This window comes from Cygnus olor, chromosome 8, assembly GCF_009769625.2.
Source record: "Cygnus olor isolate bCygOlo1 chromosome 8, bCygOlo1.pri.v2, whole genome shotgun sequence".
NCBI classification, from domain to species: Eukaryota; Metazoa; Chordata; class Aves; order Anseriformes; family Anatidae; genus Cygnus; species Cygnus olor.
The window spans coordinates 1,391,554-1,419,220 of NC_049176.1; the positions used below are offsets into that span (position 1 = coordinate 1,391,554).

The 27,667-nt window shown below is 39.0% G+C and overlaps 1 protein-coding gene across 2 annotated transcripts in view; it reads right to left on the reverse strand.

The window, feature by feature from the left end:
• ABCA4 (ATP binding cassette subfamily A member 4) overlaps nt 1-27,667 on the reverse strand; it is a 76,945-nt gene that overhangs the window by 2,965 nt on the left and 46,313 nt on the right. For both annotated transcript variants that reach the window (XM_040565611.1, XM_040565612.1), the window contains 30 exons: nt 27,239-27,416; nt 25,727-25,858; nt 24,838-24,977; nt 23,849-23,986; nt 23,053-23,240; nt 22,189-22,279; nt 21,408-21,613; nt 20,945-20,993; nt 20,160-20,401; nt 19,623-19,747; nt 18,189-18,287; nt 16,926-17,115; nt 15,176-15,270; nt 14,273-14,305; nt 13,023-13,128; nt 12,837-12,911; nt 12,198-12,367; nt 10,997-11,174; nt 9,457-9,572; nt 8,361-8,508; nt 7,290-7,413; nt 6,428-6,557; nt 5,438-5,558; nt 4,168-4,230; nt 3,948-4,054; nt 2,859-3,000; nt 2,166-2,300; nt 809-912; nt 631-723; nt 38-287 (listed from right to left, as the gene is read on the reverse strand). In XM_040565611.1, the coding sequence (XP_040421545.1) occupies nt 38-287; nt 631-723; nt 809-912; nt 2,166-2,300; nt 2,859-3,000; nt 3,948-4,054; nt 4,168-4,230; nt 5,438-5,558; nt 6,428-6,557; nt 7,290-7,413; nt 8,361-8,508; nt 9,457-9,572; nt 10,997-11,174; nt 12,198-12,367; nt 12,837-12,911; nt 13,023-13,128; nt 14,273-14,305; nt 15,176-15,270; nt 16,926-17,115; nt 18,189-18,287; nt 19,623-19,747; nt 20,160-20,401; nt 20,945-20,993; nt 21,408-21,613; nt 22,189-22,279; nt 23,053-23,240; nt 23,849-23,986; nt 24,838-24,977; nt 25,727-25,858; nt 27,239-27,416 (3,968 nt within the window). The remainder of the gene's footprint in view (nt 1-37; nt 288-630; nt 724-808; nt 913-2,165; nt 2,301-2,858; nt 3,001-3,947; nt 4,055-4,167; nt 4,231-5,437; nt 5,559-6,427; nt 6,558-7,289; nt 7,414-8,360; nt 8,509-9,456; nt 9,573-10,996; nt 11,175-12,197; nt 12,368-12,836; nt 12,912-13,022; nt 13,129-14,272; nt 14,306-15,175; nt 15,271-16,925; nt 17,116-18,188; nt 18,288-19,622; nt 19,748-20,159; nt 20,402-20,944; nt 20,994-21,407; nt 21,614-22,188; nt 22,280-23,052; nt 23,241-23,848; nt 23,987-24,837; nt 24,978-25,726; nt 25,859-27,238; nt 27,417-27,667) is intronic.

Genomic DNA, 27,667 nt, shown 5'->3' on the forward strand with positions numbered 1-27,667 from the left:
ATAGGCTTTCTCATGGATGCTTTTTTTTTTTACTCACCTGATCTAAAGTTGTTTGAGAGACAGAATATTCTTCAATATGCAAGTTTTCCTTATTGGAGATTATTAATCGAAAAATCTTAGCCAGAGAGGATGAGCAAATCTGATACTGCAGCATGTTGTAGTGTTTCTCTCTCTGTAAACTCCCTGGGAAGTTTATGCGTATGAATTGCTCAGCACGACTAGGATCTGGAGGCAGCCCTGCCTTCGGAGCTTTGATTTTCAGAGTGACAATGTAGCCATCTCCAAACCTGGGAAGCACATATGGGTTTGGGAATTGGATGAGGAGATCATTTCATTATTCAGGGAAAAAAATCATTTTCAGCGGCTATGAAAACAATAACAATATCTGAAAGATTATGCCTAAGATCTAGCTTTGTAGGAAGCACTGTGTTTGGCCTGCAGAAGTGGCCTGTAGTATAACGGATTTGAAAACGAGGTCTACCTAAATCGTCTAGAATACCATAGAGTTGCACCCAGAAATTGGTCTGTTCAAACAACAGCTCTTCAGATTGGTTTGCTGTATTAACAACAGTTCGTGTCACATGTACTAAGTTTTCCCATAAAAAAAACACCATAATGTAGTCAACTTACTTGTATTTTAGCTGCTGAATTGTTCCCAGGCACTTGAAGGTACCTTTTACCATGATGGCTAGACGAGTACAGAGAGCTTCACATTCTTCCATACTTTCAGAACAGAGAAAAGATATTTGAGATAAAAGCCAGCAGATGAATGTCAGCTTCTCGGGCATTCTGAATCCCAGCTCTATACCTGTGTGAAGTTAGAACCACAGCTCGTCCATCTCTGAGCACGCTGACAATAGAGTCCCACAGGAGGCGCCGGGACTGAGGGTCCATTCCAGTAGTTGGTTCATCCTGGAAGGGAAATGTTAAGACAGCCAGTTTAAGAAAAGCAGGTAAAAAAAAAAATAATTTAGAAGTAAACCATTGGAATCAATCTGTTGCACGTTTGGGAATTAGCATATAGTTGATATAGCTGCTTCCCTACTGAAATCTGTGCCTTGAGAAAGCACAAATGCCTTGAGAAATATGTAAGTGAATGAATACTAAGGTACTTCTTGGCACAAAGCAGTAAGGAAACAAATACAAGAAATAATGCGTAAGAGTACAGTGCTGTCTGTGTAGGGCACAGCTACAGGGAAAGGAACAGAGTGAATGTTCTGATAAAGGCATTCCACAGTCTGGAGTCTTAGCTATAAAAAATGTAAGCCTCGTGATACCCCATTACCAAAACATTTAGGCCCTAAAATAAAAATAAATAGAAAGAGAGTGATGTAGTAGCAGCTGCATCAAACTGTGTCAAGTCTGGCTTTAAAAGTAACCTTCTTTCTTACAGAAACAGGACATTTTGCAACCCAAGAAGCTAGTGAAGCCACCCTGATTTACACCAGCTGAAAATAAATAAATAAAATATATTGTGAGAAAACATTTCATCTGGCTGCTTACTGTGTTCAGGCAGAATACATGTAAAGGCATATTAAATAGGTGAAGGAACTATTAAGCTATTAACTACTGAGCAGTTATTAATGTTTCTTTATAGCCTATGGATTTAGGTGGTACAGTATAATCTAAATAAATAATTTTTGTAGCAATTGCATTTAAAATTACCCTTGAGATATGCAATTATCTGATAATTTATGTTAGTTGATGAGGACTACATTTCAGCATTTGTATAGTTTATTAAAAATTTTTATAGTTCATTCCAAAGATATTAAATGTTGCAAAAGGGCAACTACCTTCCTCTGTTCTGCTGGAAAAAGCAGCAATGTACATGTCATAAGATCCTTTTTTACATGACTGGTTTTCTCTGACAAGAAAAGGCAGACTGAAACCAAACATGGATTTAAATTCAGATTTGTCTAGGTTATAGATTTTATCTCAAGCCATTCTTTACTGAAGACCTTTCTTTCATAACTTAGGTTCCATTTGAAACAGTATCTTGCAATGCATCCCAGTCTACCCTGAAATGAAAGAACTCAAGTTTACACGGAAGTAGACTTAAGTTGAGGCAGAAAGGAGCTTGCAAGAACAATCATTACCATCCTTGTAGCTCTTTAGCATGTAGTTTCATGAAATGTCATATTAAGCTATGCTACCATGACACTTACTAGCAAGACGAGTGGTGGGCATCCTATGAGTGCAATGGCAGTGGAGAGCTTGCGCTTGTTGCCACCACTGTAGGTACCAGCCAGCTGGTCTGCGTACATGGGAAGTCCCAGCTTCTGGATGCCCCATTCAGCAACCTATGAGAAAGAACATCTTTTTTCACACAGCAGCTAATACACAGCGGACTGGATTGCTGATACATCCCTCTTCTGGCAAACCCCTGGGTTTTGGCGCATTTGTTTTAGTATTGGAGCAGTGGAGTCAAAAAAAAAATTATGATGATGAGGGGAATTCTAATTCCTTGAAGCAAAGCCATAACCCAGCCTTAGCTGTAGACTTCCTATTTGTGCAAGAATGTACATTATTTTCTTCTGCAATCTTCATGTTTTTTTTTTTCTCATACATAAACAACTTCAAATAAAATAACAAAACAGTAACCATACCAGTTCAGAGTCACAGCAGTTGCATCCTTAGCCTTCCAGAGTTGGCTCCACAGTTTTGCCAGTATCATTAATGCCTATGAACCTGGATTTGACTCTGCATTCTTGTACTGAACTCCAAATGACAAGAACCACTCCCAGGACTTCAACACAGAGAAAAGCAAGCCCACCTTGGAAACTTTGGACCTTGGCATGAGGTGAATCATCTCAAACATTCACTGTAACTATATACAAGTCAAAAGTGAGATGCTTTACCCTCTTGATTTCCTCTGCTGGAACCCCTCGCAGGCGTGCATATAAATACAGATGTTCTCGTCCTGTGAGCAGGTCATCAAGGGCATCAAACTGAGGACAGTATCCCATGTTTTGATGGACACTAGAAATGTCAGTCAATATACTGGAGAAACAAAGAAAAAAATCTTATACCTGTAACACTAGATTTAAGACAGAGATGGACAGTTTGAATAAAATCTTTCTTTTCTGGGGCAACTTTTCTAAGAGGAAAATGAATTCACCCCAGTACAAGAATCTACTAAAATGTTTGTACGGTGTAGCAAGGAATATATTCTCATCTAAGCCAGCTAAGCTCTGGTTAAGAGTGCAAATCCACTTCCTGTGTAAGTATAGGCTAACTTAAAGAGAAGTTCCCAACAGATCTTACTTTTTGCAAATGGTGTTTATTTTGAGATTTAAAAATTAGGAAATTTCATCTCAGATTGTGGTCACTGGGAACAGACATGCAAGATACGAAGCTAACAATGTTTGCTGGTAGTAGCAACGGGAGAAGATGAGAGAAGTACAGAATCACAGAATGACTGAGGTTGGAACGAACCTCTGGACGTCGTCTTTGTCCGCCCACCCTGCTCAAACAAGGTCAAATGCAGCAGGTTGCTCAGAATCATGTCCTGGCAACAAAACAGCTATTTATTCAAATCACATCAAAGAGTCAAACCCCAACTACACCTAAGGAACCAAGATGCACAACCTGGAACTAAACTGACATAAATATTGAATCATGATGTAGTGACGACTTGGTATGGCATGCCAGCCCTGTTTAAACAAAGCAGCTAAAAACAGACAGAGAAAAGTTCCAAAGCTCAAATCAAAATGCTCTCTTGGATGTTATCTTATGTTTGGAAGCTCTCGCCATTAGATCTGATTGCCTAGTTGCACTGCTAGCACTAGTATAACTTACCCCCAAATTTTACAACACAGTGTTAAAGGTGCTAGTATGGTCTCTCGCAGTCCCATAAAACTGGAAGGGAGCTACTGGGTCATTGAGACTAAGAGTCTATCATGGTAAATGAACTGTCACAGTTTTGTTTGTTTGTTTAAGGTACTTACCTATTGCCAGCCACTACAGCATCTCCAGATGTCACATCAGTATCTCCAGTCAGCATTCTGAATGTTGTTGTTTTGCCAGCACCATTGACTCCCAAAAGACCAAAGCACTGAATTATAAAATGTATCACATTTTTTAGTATTTACAAGTTGTAAATCAACAAGGGCATGCAATTTGAACTGATCCATGGAATGAGTAATCTAGTGCTGTTGAACAACCTACCTCTCCAGGACGGATGCCAACACAGAGCCTGTCCACTGCTGGCTTGTGCCTACCTGCATAAATCTAAATTGACAGAAAAAAAAATATTTCAGGACTTTTGCAGCAAAGAAAAATTTCTGATTTTTTTAGTTTAATGCTGTTGGAATGAGGCAACTTTAGAACCAAGACAAAAGTAAAAGATAAATAAAATTTTGGAAAGAAAGAGTAAGCATTCTACCAAGTCAGACATTTATTTACATTAAATACATTTGTAATAACCCCTAAAAATTCCAAGTTTCCTTCATGAACCCTTTTACTTCACATCTTTAGTGCTAAGCAGCAGACCTGATGCTTTGCTGGGACAAAGTATCTCTGACATATCAAACAAAGTGGAACAATACAGCAAGATCTGGAGAATGATATTCCAGTTCTCTGTTCTTGAGATCCCAACAATATGTGCTGAAGGGATGCATGACACGGACTCCTGATGGCTCTTGAAGAGGAGACCTTTATTGCCCTTTTTCACTACTACATATACTTTCCCCGTAGTCCCACGCGCTGTCCACACGCCCGAATCTGTCATGCAATTGGTTAGAGACCCTCAGACATGCCTCGAGCCAGCCAGCAATTGGCCACTGCCCAAAGCTGATCTTTAACACTGTAACCAATTTACTTTATCTCGACCTTGCTCAAGTTTTTGGTTCTACCACTGTTTTCCTCATTATCTCTAATTCAGGGACGTGTGAAACAGCGCAAAGCTCCCTGCAAATTCTTTTCCCACATGTGTGCAGCCTTTTTATTTTTGTAGCTCAGGCTTGCATGTATTCTGATAGCAACAGTTATATGCCTTCACTGTCTTGAAAGAAGATAAATTAGCAATAACTATAGCCCTAAATGTGAAAGGAACTAAATGGTGAACTTGAGACTGAAATTCACCTATGGAAAAACAGCAATGCAGAAGAAAAGACTAGTAGTAGAAATGGACAATCAATATATAAATCAAGTTGGATGATGTGAGGTAAAATACTTCAAGAAAAGGAGTGTGTATGTGTGTGTGTGTGTGTGTTGGGGAAGGGAGGGGGTTCAATGTCCTCGCTGGATTTTCTGGTTTGTTTTCTAATAAAAGGAAATAGCCAAATAACATATAAATCCCTGAATTCTAAAATGTTCATTATTTTCCAAGGCACAAGCTTGATTTTGAAAACAATACCATCTGAATCCACTGCTGAAATACATTCTACGAGAATCAACTTACACGGGGTTCATATATTTCATTCTTCTCAAATTGTACCTTGGTCAGTTCTTGTAATTCTAAGATATCTGTTTTTTTCCCTCCATTCATAATTCTTTTTCTTTCTTCTGCAACATCCTCATCTTCATCAATAACAGGTGATTTGGTAGTCTCAGCAAACCTGAAAAAAAACAGATGATTGAATGCAGAAACAATGAGTTGCCCTGAGTGCGGTTACAATAGGAGTGTGAAACAACAGTTACTCAATTGCCAAAACTGTGACTGGTGGAAGCAGTAAACTTGTGACATTGGCTGGAGCATTCCTGGGGTTGGGAGAATCCCTGACCTTTGAAAGTTAAGCTCTAAATACTGAAAAGGGATTAAATCGCTTGCTCAAACGAGCATGATGTTGCCAGTCACTGATACGACAAGCTGCCTCTAAGCGACACCTTTCACTGTTTGGCAGCTCTTCAGTATCTACTGATAGTCCTTCTACCTATCTTTTGAGCAGACTTCCCTGTAGGACAGTATTTTCAGAATTACCAACTAGTAGTCTTGTTGGCAATCTCCAACAGCAATGAACAACCCACTCACACCTGAAAGGCAGCTGCTTTCATTGAAACAGAGAAGGGAAGCTTGAATAGTGCGCCCAGGCTGTGACTGTCCTATGCAATGGACTAGAATTCTAGTCTTGGGATGTCAGGCTAGTACTTCGTGCCATTACTTAGGAAACTACAAGCTTTCCAAGTCATTTTATCATCTCACCATTAGTGTCCTAATCTACAAAATTTACACTGAAGTCCTAGTTCAAGAAAACTAATTTCTTCAATAAGCCATATAAATATATTCTTAAATCCCATGAAAACAATGCAGATAAAGAGACTAGCAACAAGTTAAGATGAAATCAGATAAGTAAACAGAATAAAGCTATAAAAGCTGCTATAAATTCAGAGAAAAAGAAAGAAAAAAAAAACAAAACAGGAACATACAGAACAATAAAGACACTTGCCCTGCTAATGAAAGAATATTAATACAAGCTTTCAGACATACCATCTTGAGGAGAATAAACGGTGCTGCATAAGGAGATTCAGAATGAAGAATGCAACTCCTTCAACAGCCATGGCAACCAGGTTCTTTCCAACAAAGTCCCACTGAAAAGGATTGGAAACATGCTCCTCACCTATGGAGGGAGAGAGCACCAGAAAGCAAGATCAAATACTGCTGAAAAAAACAGTGCACATCAGAACAAAAGGCGTAAGCGTAATGGTTTAGAATGAAAATTTTTATTTGATCATGACCAGGCAATGTCTGCCCTTTTCCAGTGTATTATAAATACTGATTCTTAAGAAACTATACCCCAAGCTCAGTTGCTGCATGGGAGCAAAAATGAATATAAGCTCTCTGAATATGCTCTTATTTGGATTTCATAGCATGAAATTTGTATGATTATATGAAAGACATTTTCTGGGGAAAAAAAAAAAAGTTTTGCTTTATCACTATGCTTTTAACAAGAAGTTTGATAACAAAAACTGCCACATCCAAAGAACATGCATTTGAAGAACAGCCACTTTAATCATTAACATGAGGGCCACCAAAATATTCAAACGAAATGAAATTATATACCCTAGCTGTGATAATCTAGGGACTTCAGGACAAGTGATAAAAAGACACCACAGTCTGGCACTGAACAAATAGTTTAATTTCCAATACAGACCACTGGTCAGACCCTAAAGTTCTGGCAGCTGTGATTCCTTCAGGGAGGCTGAGCTTTCATACTCATCTACCTGATCATGTGAAAGGGGAAGATTTTAGAAACAGACTCTAGTTTTCCAAAACAACCCTCTGAAACATCTCACCCAAGGTCAGACCAGGTAAAACTGATACACCTTGTTGGTTATTGGCTCTTACTTACCAAACCTGGCATAAACTTCACTCACAGCTTGGTTTATGGCCAAGTCAATGAGTCCACGGCCCAGGCAAAAGTGTGGGAAGACAATCAGCACATTTTTCAATGTTTTATTAAATTTTAGCAAAGTCTATAAGGAACAGAAAGGACATCATAAGCAGTTGAAACAAGACTTAAAACATAGCGAAATGAATGAAAAGTTATTTTTCATGTCAGAGAAACTGGACGTTTTATGTTTATCTGCAGCATGGCAGAATACTGGCATACACTGCACCATCAAGGTGCTTGTGAAAAATTGTCACTGAGAAGAGAAATTAATCTTCGTAATGAAATATTTGTCTATGTAGCTGAGGCAACATGCTGTTCTGGTGTCAGCTATTGCAAACAAGAACTGTGAACAAGAAGTAAGAGTACTTTGGTATTTTGGTACTTTTCTATCGTAATAGCTTTATTTATAGCTGGAATATTTCCATAATCAGGGCTGTCATAATTTTGAAAAATACCAGTGTCTGGGCATAACTACACAGCAGACTTTGGTGAAAGGTGGAGATACCCAACGCAGTGTAAGTAGCTGCATCAATCTAGCTGCACCACCACTGAATCCAGAGAAGGACAGTTATCTCTCTGGAGACACAATGTCTGCAATGGAGACATATTGTCAAAAGTAACAATACTGGGCTGCTGTCCCACAGACATTAAGTATTGTAAAGTTGGCCCTTGAAACCATGACTCCAATTGAATCAAGATCTGTTTTCCTTCCCACCAAACAACAATGCTTTTATCAGCACGGGGTGTCTTAAAACGTACTGTTGGTAATGATAGGTAATTGGATTGCAGTCAGCTCAACGTCATTCCTCATGTATGTGGATGGTTGGAAGCCCAAGATACCAACAGCCCTGAGGTTTGCTTCTGTGGTTTATTCTGCTCACCTGTCCCTGCAGTAACACAGCAAGTTCTCCACTCACTTATTTACTGCCAGAATAATGGCAAGATAGAGAAAGACAGTTAGAGATGGCTATGCTTGGACATCCTTTTAACAGCTTTTTAAAACCAGGTCACAACAAAAACATTACTTACTGGGTTATTTTCAAATAGCTCCAGGATGAATGTAATGGCACTGCTGTTGATCCCCACAAAGAGATTAATACAAGACAATGCAACATAAGCAGTGCTGGGGACACTGAAGAAAGAAGAAGCAGGGTACATCATGGGAATTACTGCCCATCTGCAGGCAAAAGATAGAAATATTACAATATAAATTAAAGGTAGTCTGTCCAGAAAACATCTGTGGCCTCTTAGATTTAATTTGTGATATACATAGGACGATACAAAAAACTTTATTTCTTTTTTAAATCCAGAGAGAGATCTGTTTTTGTTTTTTTTTTCTAGATTGTTTTCTCTAAATTAACTCCCACTACAAAGCTAGTAGGAATATTATTTTATATATAAAGACATATGATAACTAATTAAATGAGAGGAAGTGAATTCCAGTCACCCATATAAAAGGCTATTTTGCCAACACAAATGTTTATTTGAAGAAAAAAAATATTTGTTGAAGACTCAATTCTCTTTGCCCTTGGGTAAAACGCTGAATAATATTTTAGTATTGGCTGTCAACGAGGCAAATAAATGACCATTAAAATCCTACACAATGTGCATATCATAAAGGAACGAGATGATGTATTAGATTTACGCGTCAAGGTAAATTAGATGATGTATTAGATTTATGTGTAGTAGGAGGGCTGCAGGGGTGGCCTCTGTGAGAGGAGTCCAGCAGCTGCACCACGTTAGAGAAGAGCCAGTTCCAGCCAGCTCCAAAAGGGACCCAGCACTGGCCAAAGCCAAGCCAAGGAGTGACACTGGTTGTGCCTCTGTGAGAGTGTATTTAAGAAAAATCTTCTGTGCAGTAGCAGGTGGGAGTGAGGAGTGATAAAATTTCAACATTAAATGGTGAAAATTTCTGTGAAGTAGTGACAAAAATCTTCACAGCATGTGGCTGGACAAAGAGTGTAAGTAACCTGAATTAGGAACAGAATACAGTTCTAACCTGCATTGTGCCAACTTAGTTTTATTCTTTGAAGCTGGATTTCACTAAGCACCAAGCTCAACAACGTGAAATCATTTCCATGTGAAATACAGGGCTCCACATGCAGGAATGATCTTGAACACTCACCCATACAGAAGCAGCAGAGCAACAAGCACAGGGAGGTTAGTTGGAGAAGTGTATGCTTTCTTCTTGAATCCAGCAAATATAACCACAACCAGTCCAGCACTCACTGCATAATTCAGCTGCCACATCACAAGGTGAAGATCAGTGTGTAAGACCAGAGAAGGGCTGCAAACCTATCTAGATCCTAAACATTATTCCCAAAGGATTTTGTACTGAGGAACACTGGAATTTTTGAGCTAGACTAGTTACTCAAGTTTTTGACTCAATGGACTTCTGGCAGCATTTGACATTTTTCTGAGGCGTCTTTTATCAGACTGTTTATTAAAATTATAACATATTGTTGTTTCTTAGGTTATGGTTTGGAACTGATTGTTTCATGGTCCTGCTGGCAGGCTGCCCACAGAAAGAGGCAGTGAGTATACAAGGAAATGCAGTTTTTGGTGATACAAAGGTTATGTATAGGAAGGAAAAAGCTAGTTATTTGAGCCACATTACTGGAAGGAGGCCAAAGTGAGTGACGCTTGGCCACTGCTCTGTTCATATTCTCTGTTCAGCATTAGTCGTGCAGGTCCACTGCAATGCACAGAGCTTCCCATGCAGAGTGAAAGGTGGCATTTCACAGAACTGCTAACCCCAGTTAATACCTTTGCACCATGCTGTCAAGGGCCATGGCCAAGCAGAATTCCTAGCAGTGAAGCTGATGGGAGGCTGCTGTGACCAGCAGGGTACAGGAACTCAGAGATCTGATTCTTTTCCCTCATTTAATATGTTTTGCTTTACCTTCTCATGAAAAAGCACCTTCCAAAACACCCAACGTTTGGGGCTTTTAAATTTTTTTATTTTTATTTTTTGAATTTTTTTTCTACTCCATGTTAATGCTTTTCTTATCAAACAAGCCCTTGAGCCGGCATAACCACAAAACAAGATCCTTGCTGTGCTTCAACAAGGCAAATAATTTGTTTCTTCATGACAGAGTGGCCTGAAGAGTAATGAGAGGATAGCTGAGCCTTGCCTAAGCAAGCCTGGACCTGTGCTCTAAATCCTTTTGGCATAACACAGTGAACATGATTCAGTGGCCTAAACAAATATATCCACATCATTTTAGACACCCTGGAGATTTTTTTCTGGCCTCCAGCTATTGTTCCAGCAGTCCATGAATCTCCCACTTAGCTATTTTGAATATCTTGACACTCATTAAGTTTCTTGTTGAGGGCAGGGTCACAGATGGTTGTAACTAGCTTCAGGCAACAGTGCTCTCCCCTGCTATGGCATGTTTTACTTGATTACACATTCAGTTTTAAAAGGACTGGAAGTCCTCAGATTACAACCCTCCCATTAGTTCAGTGCTGTGCACCTGACAATCTCTACATCTAACATTAGTTAGGAGAGGTCAGATCCTTAGCACATACTCTGAGAAAGAACTTCAAGAAATGAATACTTTGCAGTGTTCAGAATTACCTTCACTCAATTCACTGATCAGTCTCCAGTTAATGCAAACCCAGAAATAATTGCTGGCTATGAAATCAGACCAGAAGTTACTCACTATGTCCCACATGAAGTTAGTTAGCCAGTAGATAGCAGGGCTCACACCACTGACAAACTGGAGGTGTTTGGCTTTCGTCACACGTTCTTGAATCAGGTATAAAACAAAACTGGCTGGGATAAAGGACATGGCAAAAATCACACAGATGGCAACAAGAGCATCCACTGAAGTGGTCAGCCTGCAACAAAGCACAAGAAAAGACTGAGCAAGGGAATGGATGCAGCACAGCACTATGTTAGCATTTGGGAAAGCTGATAGAAATGTTAAGATCTAGAAGTAGCAAGGTTATTTTGTAAGTAGAAGACTTTTCCAATTTCAAAATGTGCTAGTGTATCTTGCTATATCACACTGGACAGCGGCTAACAAATGTGGCTGTTGATGGCACCATTCAATTTTTTTTTTTTTTTTTTTATAATTTCCTTCATTCTCTGGAACAGTTCAGCTCCTATCTCAGTTTGACAGCCTTTTCTGGATGGTGTGTCACAAAGTAGACATTAAGGCACACCAGCAGAAATGGTCTGGGAGCTGGGAGAAAAGGTATTCAAAAAGGCAAGTTGCAAAGTGAGATGAAGCACAGATCTTGACTATGTGCTAAGGCAAAAGCTTCCAGTTTCACTGACTTCTAAACTTAATAGAAGACATGAGTGGGAAGCCATGTCTTCTTATGAGTGTCTTTTTCAAGAAGTTATGGCTTTGAAGTTCAGGAATACATCAACCCTACTACATGCCGTTGAAAATCTACCTGTATGTTGTCCTTGACACCAAGACAGAGGTTTTCGACTATTGCCTACTTGTAGTTGCTTACGAACAATTTCTGATGCCTTTTTTGATTATGATCTCTGTGTCACTTCACAAGTAGATCTATTGGCTTTGGAGCATGAACAAAGACTTCAGAATTTGACCTTTATCCTTCGGAATCAACAATAACATGTAACCATGTATAACCAATGGTCATGGCTACTACATAGGAACAGGAATGAATACTTACAGGATTATGAAACAGAAAAAAATGGATTGTGCATCTAAGTCTTGATTCGAGTAAGACTTCAAGGAAAGGCCTCCATGTTCTATCATCTGAACTATTTCATATATTTGTTATATTTTTTCATATTTTTTTTTAATATTTTCATATACCACTGGATGTGGTAAACTGCCAGGAGAGGGTACGTAAAAGTCAGTGGCAAAACACAGGCAGACTTACACAGTGACTTCAGAGAGTTGCTCCTTAGTGAGGTTCAGAGGATGGTTTACAACAGTGATCCCATACTCCTCAGGAGCTTGGCCAGTCCGCAGGTTAGCTCTAAGGATTGCATTATTGGCTACATTTAGGAAACTAACCATAGCATGCCAGCCTTTATTGTTAAACCATACCTAAAAGAGTCAGAAAGCATAGATTCGTTTAAGAAGCTTTCACTAATAACCCTGAGCTGCAGGAGAAAACTTGGCTGCATTTTATCCACTTTGGTGGGCATTGTCAACAGGAAAGAATCCAGCACCAAGAATTTGTAAGCACAGTCCAGCAGGAGGAGCTCACATACTGTGCTTTTAAAGGGTTGGTCAACCATTGTAAAGCGATTTTGAAGACATTTTAAAATTTAGCAGAATGTGTCTTACTCAAAAGTATTTAGGGCAGCAAGAAGTACTAAGAACATGATTAAAAAAAAACAAAAACTCACATTAAAAATAACTTTGCGTTAACATTGTATCCAGTGTCATTTATAATAAATATAGTATTTCAGCTCTTTTTGCATCTGAGAATGCCACTAGTAATATTCTCACTATTTGAACTCTATCTCAAAACACACTCAAAGTAAATTTTCAGACAATTTCCAGCAAATACCTTAATATTATCTTCAGTTTCCATATATTTAAGGAAATTAGAAAATTCTTTAGCAGCAGCCAGTGAAGTTTGTCCCTAAAATAAAAAAGAAAAGGATAAAGATCAGCTGTCTGGGAGAATTCCAGTGCTGCAGATTTTCAGCTTTGTAACAATTCTTCAGTAAAGAGATGAAAAAATCTTGCTTACTCCTGTCACGTTCATCATTCGGCACAAATCACTGAAAAAACTGACAACTTCATCTCCAGAAACATGAAGGACAGGGAGCTTTCCTCCTATAGAAATTCCTCCATATCTAACAAAGAGAACAGTATTATTAGCCACTTGTATCACAGACCCTCTGTACAGTGATGTAAATACTAAAAACTCCCTTAATATAAGTTTAAATTACATACATGGTATCATTTATCTATAATAATCTCCACTCTTTTTCTAACAAGTTGTATTAGGTCTTTATATTAATTTATGAGGGGTTCATGCCAGGATCCTGAGAAAATTATTATTTATATAGAATACTTGGAGAAAACAGCCATTTCTACAATTCAAAATCTTTAGATCGAGATAATTGACATAGAACTGTTTGGACAACATGGAGGACTGAGGACATAATGGACCTCAGTTAAAATTTCAACTGCCCTGAGTGGAGCTGGTGGAGCAGGTATTCAGCAGTGCTGGTGCCAGCCAATATGCCATAATAACAAATACTATTGAATGACATGAACCAAAGTCTAATCTCATAGAAAGTAATGTTTGCACACGACCAAGGAGATATTCCCTGAAGGAAGTCAGTCATCTAGCTGCTACTCTTGAAATTAATTCCTCTATTGATGAAAAACACAAGTGTTTTCTTCAAGCTAATATGTCATCTTTCTAAGTTTAGTATCTGCGAGTGTAGACATCACATTGGGGTTAGATGTCCCCATGCAAGCATGAAGCAAATAGTGGAATCTGTTTTATAATTACCGCATGTATTCAGAGTGGGGACGAGGAGTTGCAGTTGCTATCCCCATGTATATGGTAGATTGATGCCTAGTTTACATCTTCCCCAGGTGTTTTTTTTGGAGGGATCATATTTTTTTCTGCTGCTCTTTGAAAGAGCTGCATCAGAGCACTAAATTGAGCACAGTGTAGAGCTGCATTTAACTTTCCATCACTCAGATCCTGTTAGTCAAATTCATGTAGATAATAAAATTGTTGTAGTTCCATTGTATGTCTCTTGCCTTCACCCTTGTGGGGGTAGTCCAAACAAATATAATCCCTTTGTCTTTATAAAACCCTTGCTGACCCACAACCTATTTCACACTGCAGTCATCTCTTTGTTCTATGCTATCTGCCACAATTCCTCTTGTCCATTCAGAGAAACATTGTGAGGCCCCATGGTTAAACAGAAATTCATTGTTCCTTTATTTACCACCACAGTCTGTGAAATGGTTTCTTACCTTTGCTCATTGACCCAGTATTTGCTCTTCAAGCTGAAAAAGACAAAGAGAATCCTGTCTCTTAATGCACTGAACCAAAGTCAACTGTACTGTCAGACTTAGATGGAAATTAAAGGTGAATTCCTATGCTTTGCAGATCTTTAGTTTCCACAGGTAGCCTTTTAATTTTTTTTTAAATTTTTATTTTCTGACATGATTCATCTCCAGCTTGTACAGAGATAAGGAAAATTTCTAAGGTCACACATACTGGCTCTATCCTAAATCCATAACAAACTGATTTTAAAATATGCATCTGAAGCAATTTTGACATCCTGAGAGGAATCAGTTAAATGTAAAATGTAGCCAGCAAATAGCTGATATAATGGGAATATCAAGAACTGTGCTGGGAATGGAAAAGGTAGCAAGGCCCAAATCAGAAATAAAAGGCTATGGACACTGCACAGCTAATGAACATGCACGACACTCAGACAAGCCCAGGAGCTAACAGTACGATAGATGCATCTACGCAACATTGTCCTTTGGCCCTTTAGTGTTTCTGGGAAGCAAGTTATAATTAACTCAGGCAGATGGTCGTGTTGGTGTGGCTACAGTTCTTCAGTGACACAAACTAGTATCTTTGCAGTTCGCTAGTTTTTTCACCATTGACACCGTTACTGCTAACACGGCATGCCATTGACATTGAAACTTAGCTCTACCAATAAAGGAGAACCCGATTATACAAACAGGTAGAATAAAAACAATTTAACTCCCTTAAAATACATATCTCCTATGCTTAAATCAGGAATATGGACATGATGCTCAAGTCTACCCAATACCGTGACAAATCAGGTGTTATGCTGTTAAATGAGAATTTCATGGACAGATATGAAATGTCATGTGAAAAATAGAGTGGTTTGTGCCTACCTTCCTTTTATCAAAACGGGATATGTTTTCACCAGAAAATCTGAGATATTTCTGTGGGTCAGATCTTGAAGAATTTCTGTGCTGTGCTGCACTCTCTGTGAAGAAAGGAAAATCCAATCAGTCACAGTAAACTTTAGAGTCTCTACACATATTGTTTGTCAGTAAAACAACAGTAAAAGTGGCTTCAGTTCAGGGCGATTGCTCAGGTTAATAGTATCACTGAAACCAGAGTGGGTTTTTCATTTTCTAGCCCAAATGTCTTTATTGAGATTTCAGAAGAAATAATGAAATCACAGAAATTTGCAATGCCTGGCACAAAACAGTTGCAGTTCACTCTGAAACTTGGCCTGAGTTATTTGCAAAGGCCAAGGTTGCTCAAGGTTTTTTCTTCACTATAAAAGAAGGAGACTTTTAAAATAAATTGAAGGCCTAGTGAAGATAAGGTGTTCACTTTGTCCCATGATGTAGCAAGTTGAAATAAAAATTATGTGTACAAACGTGCTCACCTTTACTAGCACATTAGATACACCGAACAAAAATTATTCTTTTTTTTGGTAATGAAAATGAAGTTATCAAAAATCTCAAACATGTTGAGTTCATCCTAGGGTGGAACATGCTTATCAAGGTTTCAGAGTGCAAAGCTTGCAACCTGAAAATGAGCTACTATATAGAAAACAAGACTAATGAACTTTCCAGAAGCTCCTACATTTGTCCACAGAGAGGTAATACTGGATGACACAGAGTGTCTGTCTTTATTCTAGGTAATTAACAGGAAGATTGCATCCTCCTAGTGCCTTCATAAATGAGGTATTCATCTTTAAACATACTTCTCAGTTATTTACATACTGTTGCTTCCCTGAAGACTGAAATATAAACTGTATCTTCATGACAAGTTAAACAAAATAATCATATCTTGCAAAATAATTTGGATAATATGTTATTATAATAAATAAATCTCCCTTAGAGGACTAGAATCCCCACAAGCAACAAAAACTAATTTTGCATCCTACTTGGATTGGAAGTTTTAGATAAAATTTTCCTCACAAATATACTAGTACGCAATTAGGAAAATTCAACTTTGGGTGTCCTTTGGACAGGGATTACACGGAAATCAGAAATAACTTTGGATGCTGTTAATAAGATTATGATATAACCTCATAATATAATTCTGCTTTGTTGTTTTGTGAATAGTGATAGCAAAACCAAAGCAAACAATCAGTATTTTTAAGAGTCCATGTCATGGATTTGGATTCAGAAATCAATTGACTTTGTACCATTAGTGTAAAAAATGTATTTTACTAAGTCATTTTTGCTAATGTGCGCAAGCCTGGCAAACAGGAACACTGAAGCTGAGCAGTGTGCATGACGAGGCAGTAAATCAGTGAGCTACTACTCTGAGAGTTGCTGCAGTTGTTTTCTTTAAATTGTTAGAAAAGCATGTAAAAAATGTAAATAATAACAGGCTATAATTTTCCCTTCCTCTTCAAGTGAGCAAACACATTTTATAAAGGACACAACTAAGATTATTCATTAATCAGACCAGGTGTGAACGTAGATCTCATCTCCTCTCTTTACAGCATCAATTGTTATTAAATTACTCATCTTCATGCACATGCACACAAACATTCATTTTTTCTAGCTTAGTACTTTCTTTCTAGAAGAACAGCCAAAAGAAATGTATACACTAATCCCTTTTCCAGCTCTCACCATGAAACTTTTTCTACAAAGATCCACAGCACAGGGACACTACCTGTGGTGGTGGGAGGCCTCCTGCTCCTGGGGGGCATTCTGGCAGCATGGTGAGTTTCTTGCGAGTGCTGCACTTGCAGGAAGGTGAAGGATTCTCGAAGCTCCACTTTTGGCTCAGCAGGAGGCTACTTACATTAGGATGAACAGCAGGGGTATTCCAGGCAGTTGGCGTATTATTGCATGGGTAGTTCCTGTGTAGAGGAAGAGTGCTTTAGCTATTCAGAGATACAGTTTATAAGAGCTCACAAATCCAGAAAATCACAATGGTTTCACCAGACACCCTCCTCTCACCCCTTATCCTGTGACTTCTGAGTAATAACAACACTTTGGGGTACTTGACAAACATAAGTAAGTACTCCAAAGTAGTTACATGAGTAAGTATCATCTCCCCCCCAAACCTCTCCCAAATTTATTGTCTTCAGCTTACAGATAGGGAACTGAAGGAACAAATGAACTGTGTTTGACCCATTAGTACAGGTAAAAAACATAGTGAGGAGATACCTTTGCAAGGAGACTATCCTTCTCCTTGCTTCTTACTCATGGCATCTTCTCTCTCTCTTTTTTTTTTTTATTTGTTTATTTATTTATTTAAAGTTTTCTCCTGGTTCCTGCTGCACCAGGTAGAGTGGAGAAAGGAGAAGAGCAAGAGGAAAACCGCCAGAAGAATCAAGCTGCTGGTTCTCTCATGGCCGAGAGAAAGGTGAGAGAAAAGGAATGCAGCATGATAGGGATAAATGACTCCAAAGCAGAACTCATAGGCAGAGGAAGTGGGCAACAGATGTTAAATTAAGAGTTCTACCAATGTTATCCTCACTTCAGAGTGAGAATAACTTTGAATCATAGAGACTGCCCTGTTGCTACTTCATCATCCAAGCAACTGATGAAGCTGTTGCTTCCAAACACATCAGTGGGAACAGGAGGAACCTGAGGGGACTCACATGTGGAAAGTGCCAGGGAAGCTGTGAAGATTTGGGTCTGATTACACTGCCTTACTCACACATTTCCTGGTAGCTTAATTCCTAATACAAGGCTACATGAGCTGTCTTCCAGCTATTCACATCTAGCACTGTGACTGATTCTTAATCCAGGGGATTTTTTTGCTGTATGTTATTTTTGACCCAATATGAGATATTCTTGCCAACAACCAATCTGAAGCATTGGCTCTAGCAAAAAGTGAAGCCAATTCATTCTTTTTCCACTACTCAGGTTCTACCAGTAATATCCTAGTAGAGTCTGGTTCAACAGACATTAGCAGGCAACTTACGGAAGGGGCTGATTCTTCAAACAGCGATTTCCAAATCCGGGTTTATTCAAGAAAGCATCAGTAAGGGAGACCATCTGCTCGCTGCCAGGACGCTCATTGCTAAGGGAATAGGATAAGACTTTCTCTATAAAAAAAATCAAATTATTGCACTAGAATACACATAAGCAACTGGTGAAGGACACCCATATGGCAGAACTAACTGCCCCCTCTCTATGCTGATAATTAAATTATTTTGTTAAGGAAAGGCACGAAAAGAAATTCAAACAAAGTAAAACCAATAGAACCTTCCAAGATGGTTAACGGGTTAAAGCAATGGCCCTTTTCTCCTAATATTAAATTACTTCTCACATGCTCTTATGGCAATATTCTTCAAACAGGCTTGAATATGTATTTCTACCCTCTCAGCCCTGTCACACACAGTAATTAGAAGATGAAAAATGTTAATCTATTCAAATACTCTATGTTTTACATTTGCTGAGGCTAAAGAGACAATGTAGCTAATAGTAATGAAGTGTCTACAATTAATAGCCTAATAACACTAGACTACTGAATATTGCTATTGCCGTTTTAAAAATATGAATATTAAATGTTGCTTTACACACTACTATGTGTAAATTACATTAAAATTTTGTGCAAATTTTCAATATAAAACTCAGAGGAAATGCTTCAAAATTATTACTGCCATCAGTTTTGTTGCAGTCTCATCTAAGACTTACATATTGTTTCTAAATTTCCTCTGTATTGCACATATTTGGACTTGGTGCAAAAGTTCAGCTGTGGAATGGATGCAAGTGAGAGCGAAGCAAGTGCCCTGAAGAGCACAGAGGAATTGTGCAGTGACCTGAGGAGAACAGAACTGAAGCTGCTATGAAGAATGAAAGGAGACAAAGTGCTAGTAGACTGAAAAAAATAGATCCAGCCAAAGGATGAAGCATGGGGAGAAACTGCTAAGCAGCAGCATTAACAAAACCTAAGAGTCTCTGCTTTTGTCTTGTTTCCATAACTTTACAATTACTGTGCCAACTATAAATAAACCTACCACAGGTCAGCAGATAGGTTTGAATCTTGTTCTGTAAGATTATGAATAAAGGCATGCAATGGCATACCAGAGACAGATTTCTTACTGTACTGTATCTCCTGTTCGGATATGTAACTTTTTAGGTGCTGAGGTCATGAATTCAGGTAGGAAAAAGGAGAAGAGTACCAAAGAGAACAATGTATTTGAGGACTACTGGTTAGACATACTACTAGCTGTATTCCCCCACATGCACCAATTTCATGCTATTTGATGTATGCTGATTCAGTGGAATTACTACTTTTTTATACTACACAGACTGAGGATAGCCCAGTAAATCAGAGCCCCATGATCCTTAATGCTAGGGAGAAAAGTGTGTCTATACGACAGATGTACTTTTATTTATTTATTCCTCTTACCTGAAGAAAGTAAACTGTTGTCCATAGATCCAAGGGTGTAAGGTTAAGGCAGGATATTCTCCAAATGGAGGAATAATGACTGTAAGCATTAAAGACAGCAACACAAAACTAGCAGGGAGAGCAATCTGCAGGGGACATGAAAACACCACACTAAGACATATGCTGCAGAGTGACACTGTACACAGCTTGTAACATACATAAATGAAGGAGGGACAGCAGGAGAACAGAGATCTGGCTTAGCTCCCAACCACCAACTATTTAACTTCTAACACTTTCGGTTAAGACTGGTTGTCACAAAACTGTACTGTGTTAAAAAGAAAATGCTGGGCTAGTAGTGATTGAATCCCGAATTTGGTGAGAATGACAGATTACAGGCAGAAAGATAGAGACAGAAGACCTGGAACCATAGATTAGAAAAGCGAGGGACCTGCTACCTATTTGCAGCACCTCTGTTGCTTTGCACGGAGACATTACCAGGAAAGACAGTGTTGAGAACATTATAGGAAAGAGTCAAGGACACCAACAGTGAGTCAATACCTGGGCTAGGAAGTCCTTGTGGCTGCGGGAGGCATGGTGGAACCGTTTGATGAACAGTGCTTTGATCTGCTGACGTACAAGCTGAAAACCTTTATACCGCCGGGACCCTTTGCCTTCATTTTGATCTCCTGCTATGCCTACTGGCATTTGAGAAGTGTCAGTGGTTTCCAGTGGGGTTTGTTCAGCTGTTTTGTTCTCAGTAGAAATTTTGCCACAAGTAGAACCATTTTCTTGATTGTCTCCTAGGTTAAAAATTGCAATTAATAATAGGAATTACCCTGATGAAAAGGGGCAGAGAAGACACTTTATTCTCCATACATGAAGACAGCACAAATATTTTACTGAGCTCAAGATTTGATCAAAAGTATGTATCACATCACCAGATTGCTTTAATTATAATTGTTACAGTGTGGCTGTATCCAGTAGCGTCACATAGATTATACACTTACTCAGCAGGATGAACTAGTTAATCATGTAGATAGTTTATGGACTTCTAGGCAACACAATACTTCTTATAAAAACCACTGACATCTGGGGGATGGACACTACATCCTTATTTACACAGTTATGGACCTGATCCAATCAAAATAAAAGTATTTCTGCTGACTTCATCTGGTTTCTCAGATATCATGTCAGGCACTAAAATCCGGTATTTACTGACTAAATGTATTTTGATGAGAATACCATACATAGACCAAAAGTTCTGAGGCTCTTCTTTACTTGGCATTCAGAATACAGAACAGTCCCAAGAAAAGTTTATCAAATACTGATTCATGGATTTATACCTGCTTTTTGCATTTCAGGGCTAGCTTCTGCTGTGACCCTTAGGAAAACCTGTCAGAGACAAGCACATCTGGTAAAGAATAGAACATTAACCTGACCTCAGAAACACTATATACTATCCTTTAATGCAACAGAAAAAGATTTCAATACCTTTTCAGTACTCTTGCTTACTACACAGTCTGAGGTCTCTTATGAAATATCTCAGAAAATAAAGAAATGATCCAACTTAGATATATAGAGAGAGATTTCTGGCTAATGAGTCATGCTCCACAAGGCTAACACACAGTCAGATTTGGGGCCTTTCTCTATGCCCATTCCAATGATTTTCTGAGTGTGCCACACCAAATGTGAGTGGGTTTCAAGGGAGATGTAGGAATTAGTAAGGTTACATGCTTAAGAGAAGGAACAGTCTTAGAAAACATTTTGGGGACTGATGGTAGGACCAGCAAATATTTTGTCTGTTACCTCTTCAAGTGGAGTGTCTGAAACTCCAAAACTGCTAAGTCCCAGGTCATCCAATGTTTCCTCCAGTTCTCTGAAGAGACTGGCATAAGATCGCTGTTTAAAGTGCTTACTGGGCAACAGGTAAATAAGTTCTTGACCAATGCTTTCAATTAATTTTGCTTCTGGGACATGATGATGAATTACTTCTGCTAGCTCATTCAGATCTCCTGTGAAAAGTCAAAGCGGTGTTCCAAGAATGAATATTTCACCGTGCTAAGCATGATTTCAAAAGCCGTTGTTTGTACTATACGAAAGGGGACTGTTCTATTACGCAACTTAAAGATATCTCAGTTAACCTGTAATAGACTGGGCCATGTTACTAATTATGGTTCTGGAACAAGGTAGCAGGAAACTATTTCAGGTCTATTAATAAAGCACAACAAAATCTTCAGGAATATCTGCTTAATTTCTTCTTTGACATAGAAAGCCAAAATAACTTGTTCTGAGAAAGCCAGTTTCCTTTGCTCTACATGTGCTTCAGTTTTCATTACCAAATTGTATATTTTGGTGCAGAGTTGTTGAAAATTCACAGTAGACTTCCAAAGCACACTGAGACCACACATATATCAAACAGGGGCAATGGTATACAGAAGTGTGAAGAAACTTTATTCATTTTACAATCCAATGCAGTTAGACAAGTGCTGGAAAAGTGGACCTCAGCAGCAGTGATCTGTAAGGTGAGACTGCAGTACAACAGGAGACATAGCCATGTGCTGGAATGCTGAACCATTCCACTTCTTACCATCCAGTTCCTGCACTTGAGTTCCTTCTTTGTCCCTGCGTGCACAGCTGGAGCAGGAGCAGGAGCACTGAGATCCACAGCTACAAAATGACTGGCATGGAAAAGCAACAGATACAAAGATGAAAGTGCTTCAGATACATGCAAAACAGTATATAAAGGCTGTCAGCCTTTGAACACTTTGAGTCAGTGAAAAATACATCATATCTGAAGCATCTGGAACATATTGCACTGAAGGTCATCTGAGGACTGGATTAAGTAAAACAGACAACACGAATTCTCCTGCACAAACCATATTTGTCAGTTCTAAATTACATGCAAATACCTGGGGAAATGTGATCAGCAGTGGCCACAAGTATAAAGATCACGTTGGTACTAAGGCTGAAAGTGCTTCCTACAGTAGGAACAATCCAGAACCATACTTCTCAAGCTGTGGAATGCTGCTTTAGCTATGGATTAAATTTAGACTCATCTGGCATTTGAGCTAGGTACTAGAGAGCACCATGTTTACAAGTATACTGCAAACGAGGCATCAGAAAGATCGGTATACGCACAAAGGCAACTTAACAGGTAAAGGTTTTGATAGACATAACCGAGGAAAGTGAATTATAGACCACTGAAGACTTCATGTCAAATTACTATTTTCACTTGTCCTGCTGAATATATATTTATAAAATCAGAGATTTTTACAGAGATCCTCATTCAGCCATGTAATTTCATGAAGCGTTACCAAATTCTGTCATTATTTTCTCCATTTTGAAGTCAGTTTTGTACGAAGCCTCAAACAGCGCTTGATTGCTTTCTACCTTGGTGCAGTGCATGCATATGTATTGTTCAGATTACATGAGGAGGGAAGCACATACTTACTGCATTCCTTACAATTCTGGTGTTTTTCATCTTGCGAACAAGAGTGAGATAGAAGCCAGATCCAAAGCAGTTCTTAAGGAATACAGGGGAGCCTGAGCAGAAGAGTTTTCCGTGGGATATGATAGCTATCCTATCTCCAAGAATGTCTGCCTCATCCATGTGATGGGTTGAGAGGATGATGGTTCTGCCTAGAAGGAACAAGGAAGAACATTTAAGGGACGACCTCTCTCAGGAACTCAAAACAGCACATAGTTTTTGGCAATTAATGCAGGGTTTTCTCTGCACCAGGGCCAGCACTCAGTTTGCTGCATCCATAATCGTCTGCTCAAAGAATCTTGTTTGCATATATCCCTAGCATGCAAACTTTCCAGTACCTAAAGGGGGCCTACAGGAAAGCTGGGGAGGGACTCTTTATCAGGGAGTATAGTGATAGGACAAGGGGGAATGGCTTTAAACCAAAAAAAGGGTAGATTTAGATTGGATCTCAGGAAGAAATTCTTTACTATCAGGGTGGTGAAGCACTGGAACAGGTTTCCCAGAGAAGCTGTGGATGCCCCATCCCTGGAAGTGTTTAAGGCCAGGTTGGATGGGGCTTTGAGCAAGCTGGTCTGGTGGGAGGCATCCCTGCCCATGGCAGGGGAGTTGGAATTAGATGGTCTTTAAGGTCCCTTCCAAACCAAACCATTCTATGATAAAACAGTTTACACAGCAGGCACATGCTGTATCTATTGCAGGCTTAAAAAAAAACAAAAACAAACAAAAAAAACCCCACACTTTACTCCCTCAAACCTGTTACCTGAGCGATACTTCAGCAGAAGATCCCAGATAGATCGCCTGGAATATGGATCAACTCCAGAAGTGGGCTCATCCAAAACTACCACTTTTGCTTCACCAACAAAAGCAATGGCAACAGAGAGTTTTCTTTGCATTCCACCTACCAGAGGATGGAGACACCCAGGAGTCTGAGATGAATCATGCACATGGTAGGGATGTAATTAACACAGTTTTTCAGGGTAGAGAGAGACAAACTGATACGACTAAAACAAAACCCATCCTCAAACAGATTTCTGCAACGTTGGATCCATAGTCACATATTTCTTCTGAAGTTCAAAACAACTCATTAATTATTATATATATATACATATATATAATTCATTTACTTATTTTAGAATTTTTCATTTCCGTGTTAAATTTTCCAGTTCTGACCTAAAGAAAAAGCAGGAAAATCTGAAATTTTTCATATTTTTGTGTGAAATCGGCCAACTTTTACAGCTGCAATCAAGACAAAAGTGTAAGAACTCCTGACTCTGTATTCAATTCAGCTTTTGAACCTGAAAGTGAAATATGTTCAAATACACTGCATGCATTTTTTAACCTTTAGAATTAAAGAAGTTGACCCTACCAAATAATGCAGTATTCTAGAGTACTGACACAAACAGGGGACCAGCACGGTGGTATAATATTTCATTTGCCTTGAAATTATACAGACTTTTTTGTTGTTACGCTGATAGATATATTTTTATATATTCATTTAAAATCAGCAACTTTTAAGTATATTTGAATTTGTCACATTTATAAGAAGCACTAGCTTCAGGGACAGATTTTGCCAGTTTTTTGTGCAGTCCCATTAAGCAATCTCTTTAAGAGTAAAGACCTCCCTAGTGCAGAGTGATTTGGCAAAATACAGCCTCAGACAATGGAACTAAAACAATACTTGAGTTCTTCACCCAGAGATGAAGAAAAGGCAGCAGAAAAAAGCAACTCTTAGAACAGTCTTGTGGGCACCTGACAAATTCTGAGCCTCTTCATTCCTTTTATGGGTGAGGCCCATGTCTTCTAGCATCGTTTCCAGCTCTTGTTCAGCTTCATCCCTGGATCTCCCTTTCAGTTGGGAATAAAACAATATGTGTTCTGCTACAGTAAGGCTGTGAAATCAGACAGAAAGGCATCAAGGCAATTTAAATGAATTAGCACAATTTTTCCAAACAACAATAAATTTGCTCTAGGTTTATCTTGCTGAAAGAAGAGGGCCTACTTTACCCTAAACTTGGATCACAGATATTGTTTGGTATCAACACACTTCACTCAGCTGTCACAGGATCTTCCTTTGCCTTTTCAAATCAGAAACTGCTACCAAAGGAACAGGCATAACAGACATCAAGCTACCTGTTTACGGGAATAAAACAGGTACTGATGTGGGCAACAGCATCGAGGAAGAAAGACTACTGTTGGTATGACTACCAACTGATGGCAGTAAATCTGGAAATCATCTGAGAAGGTAGTCAACTGTCAAGTGGTAGGGCACAATGGGCATAAAAATATCCTGCTACTGCAGTGTCAGATCAGATTTTTCTGCTTTAGGAAAAAAAAAAGTGGCCTACATTATAGTGCATGAAATCCCAGGCTGAACTCCTGCCAACCCACACTACAACATAAAATGCCAATACAAAGAACACTGTCATCTTCCTTGGAAACTTGTTTGTTCCCAGATAAATGATGCCAGAGAAATCTACTAAGGACATACAACAACTATATTGTAGGAGTGTTAAGAGTTGGAGAAGTACCTCTGCGATACAGAGGTACACTGAGAGCAGAGCAAGAGAAACAACACAGGCTTTGGGGATGTGACAAGAATGCACTCTTGTTCGTAAAGCTAGTATGGAACAATACTTACTGATTGAATAGGATGTTGTACTGAGGGCACATGCCTAATTGTTGCCGAATGGAGTCCATGTGGGTTTGAATATCCAGGCCACCAATCAGCACAGTTCCAGAGGTGGGTGGGAAGAGGCCTGTCAGTATTGACCTATGAAAATAAAATGAGGGAATTCCCACTCACCCATCTTTCTGTGCCAGATTAGGAACACACCTTACATGATTCCACTAGATGGAGCATTATGACTTCTTACTATGGCCTCGATGAAACAATCCTAATGAAAAGCATACATACGCATATTCTTGCACACTGCAGTGAGAATCTTGTGGCTCTGCTAATGTTTAAAACTTCTGATAAACCTGCCTGTATGGTTTTGGCCTGCAAACAGAAAACTGTTTCTGTCAGCTACGCTGTTTCAGAGGAGTTTGTTAAGTGTGTTACACTACTCCTGTGTACAAACTGGTCTAAAATGAAGCTCAGTAGGACCAATAGTGCTTTAAGGTCTCTAGCCATGCTGACTGGCTCATACCTTAACCTTTATTTTCTGTAAAATGGAAGGGGGGCAGAGCATTGGGTTGCAAATGGATAGGATAATGGATTTCTCAGTTCTGAAAATTTCAAAGCAGTAGAAATTTTTGTTTTTATCAGCGGAATCATAGAATCATCAAGGTTGGAAAAGACCTCTAAGATCATCTTGTCCAACTGTCAAGCATTTAATAAATACATTTACACAACATTTCAGCAGATTACAATCATTTTGTTTGGGGTCAAACATTTTTCATGGAACAAGTAAAATTTTCAAAGGCAATTTAAAGTGCTTTTGAAATAAAAGTCTTTTTGAATTAAAAACCTAAACTGTTCTGCTGGGGAACATTGTAATGAAACACTTCAGTTCTTTCAACATTTGGTGAACTCTTCACAGACTCATTAAGTGTTTTGTTCACCAATTAATCCTATTATGATAAATAAAGTCCTGTATGAAGAAGATTAAACATACTTGAAGTCCATCTTCCTGTGACTTTAGGGTTCTAGAACTAAAGGAACATTTTAATCTGGGTATAGATCTTTAATATACATAACCATTTTGTCTAAAGAGCGTCTGAATTTACATCCTTTGCACACAGGCCAAAAGCATGTCTGACAAAGCCACTTAGACAGAGAAACCAAGAATATGCAGACTGTAGTAGTTTTCAAATCTTCATCTCTTTCAGCCAGATGTTTCTTACTCCTCACCTATTGGGAGTTGGCCATAGGAAATTAATGTTGGGGTGTTGGAGGACAGAATTGCTTCCTCCTTTCTGTATTTCCACTAGTGTGTGTCACCATTGCCTCACTCTCAAAGCTTTAGCTAGACCAGCGTATCTTCTCTTTGCTTAGGGGCAGCATTTCCCTGTCTGGGACAAGCTTGATGTTGTGTCAATCTAGCCACAAGGGTGGCAGAGAAACAAGGGAAGAGTGAAATGAGAAGGCTGCTCCTCAGGACTCAACAGAACACTGCTCTGGATTTGCTTCTTTAAAATACAGACTTACATGGTGGTTGTCTTTCCTGCTCCATTGTGACCAAGAAACGCTGTGATCTGGCCCTCATAAAAAGTAATATTCATCCCATCTACTGCTGGCTTGGGCCTGTTCGCAAAAATCTTCACCAGGTTCTGAACACATACTCCTGGAATCAATCCTGTTGGCTCAGGTTCACAGAGGGTATTTACTTGAAAGGCAAGAAATTAAGAATGAGAAAAGAATATAAGAATATGTGTCGATCCCAACTTTGATGATGACACATCAGTAAGTGCACATACCCAGTAAAACATGCCAGGGCCAGATTCTCCAGTCACACCAGTAGTTAACTGAAGCAAGGTTCCTAACTGCAGTGCAATTTGTTTAGATTCACCTAGCTATGAATGGCAGAAGAAAGAGAGCCCAGAATTGTAATGGTCTGTGGAGACGTAGCTCACTAGA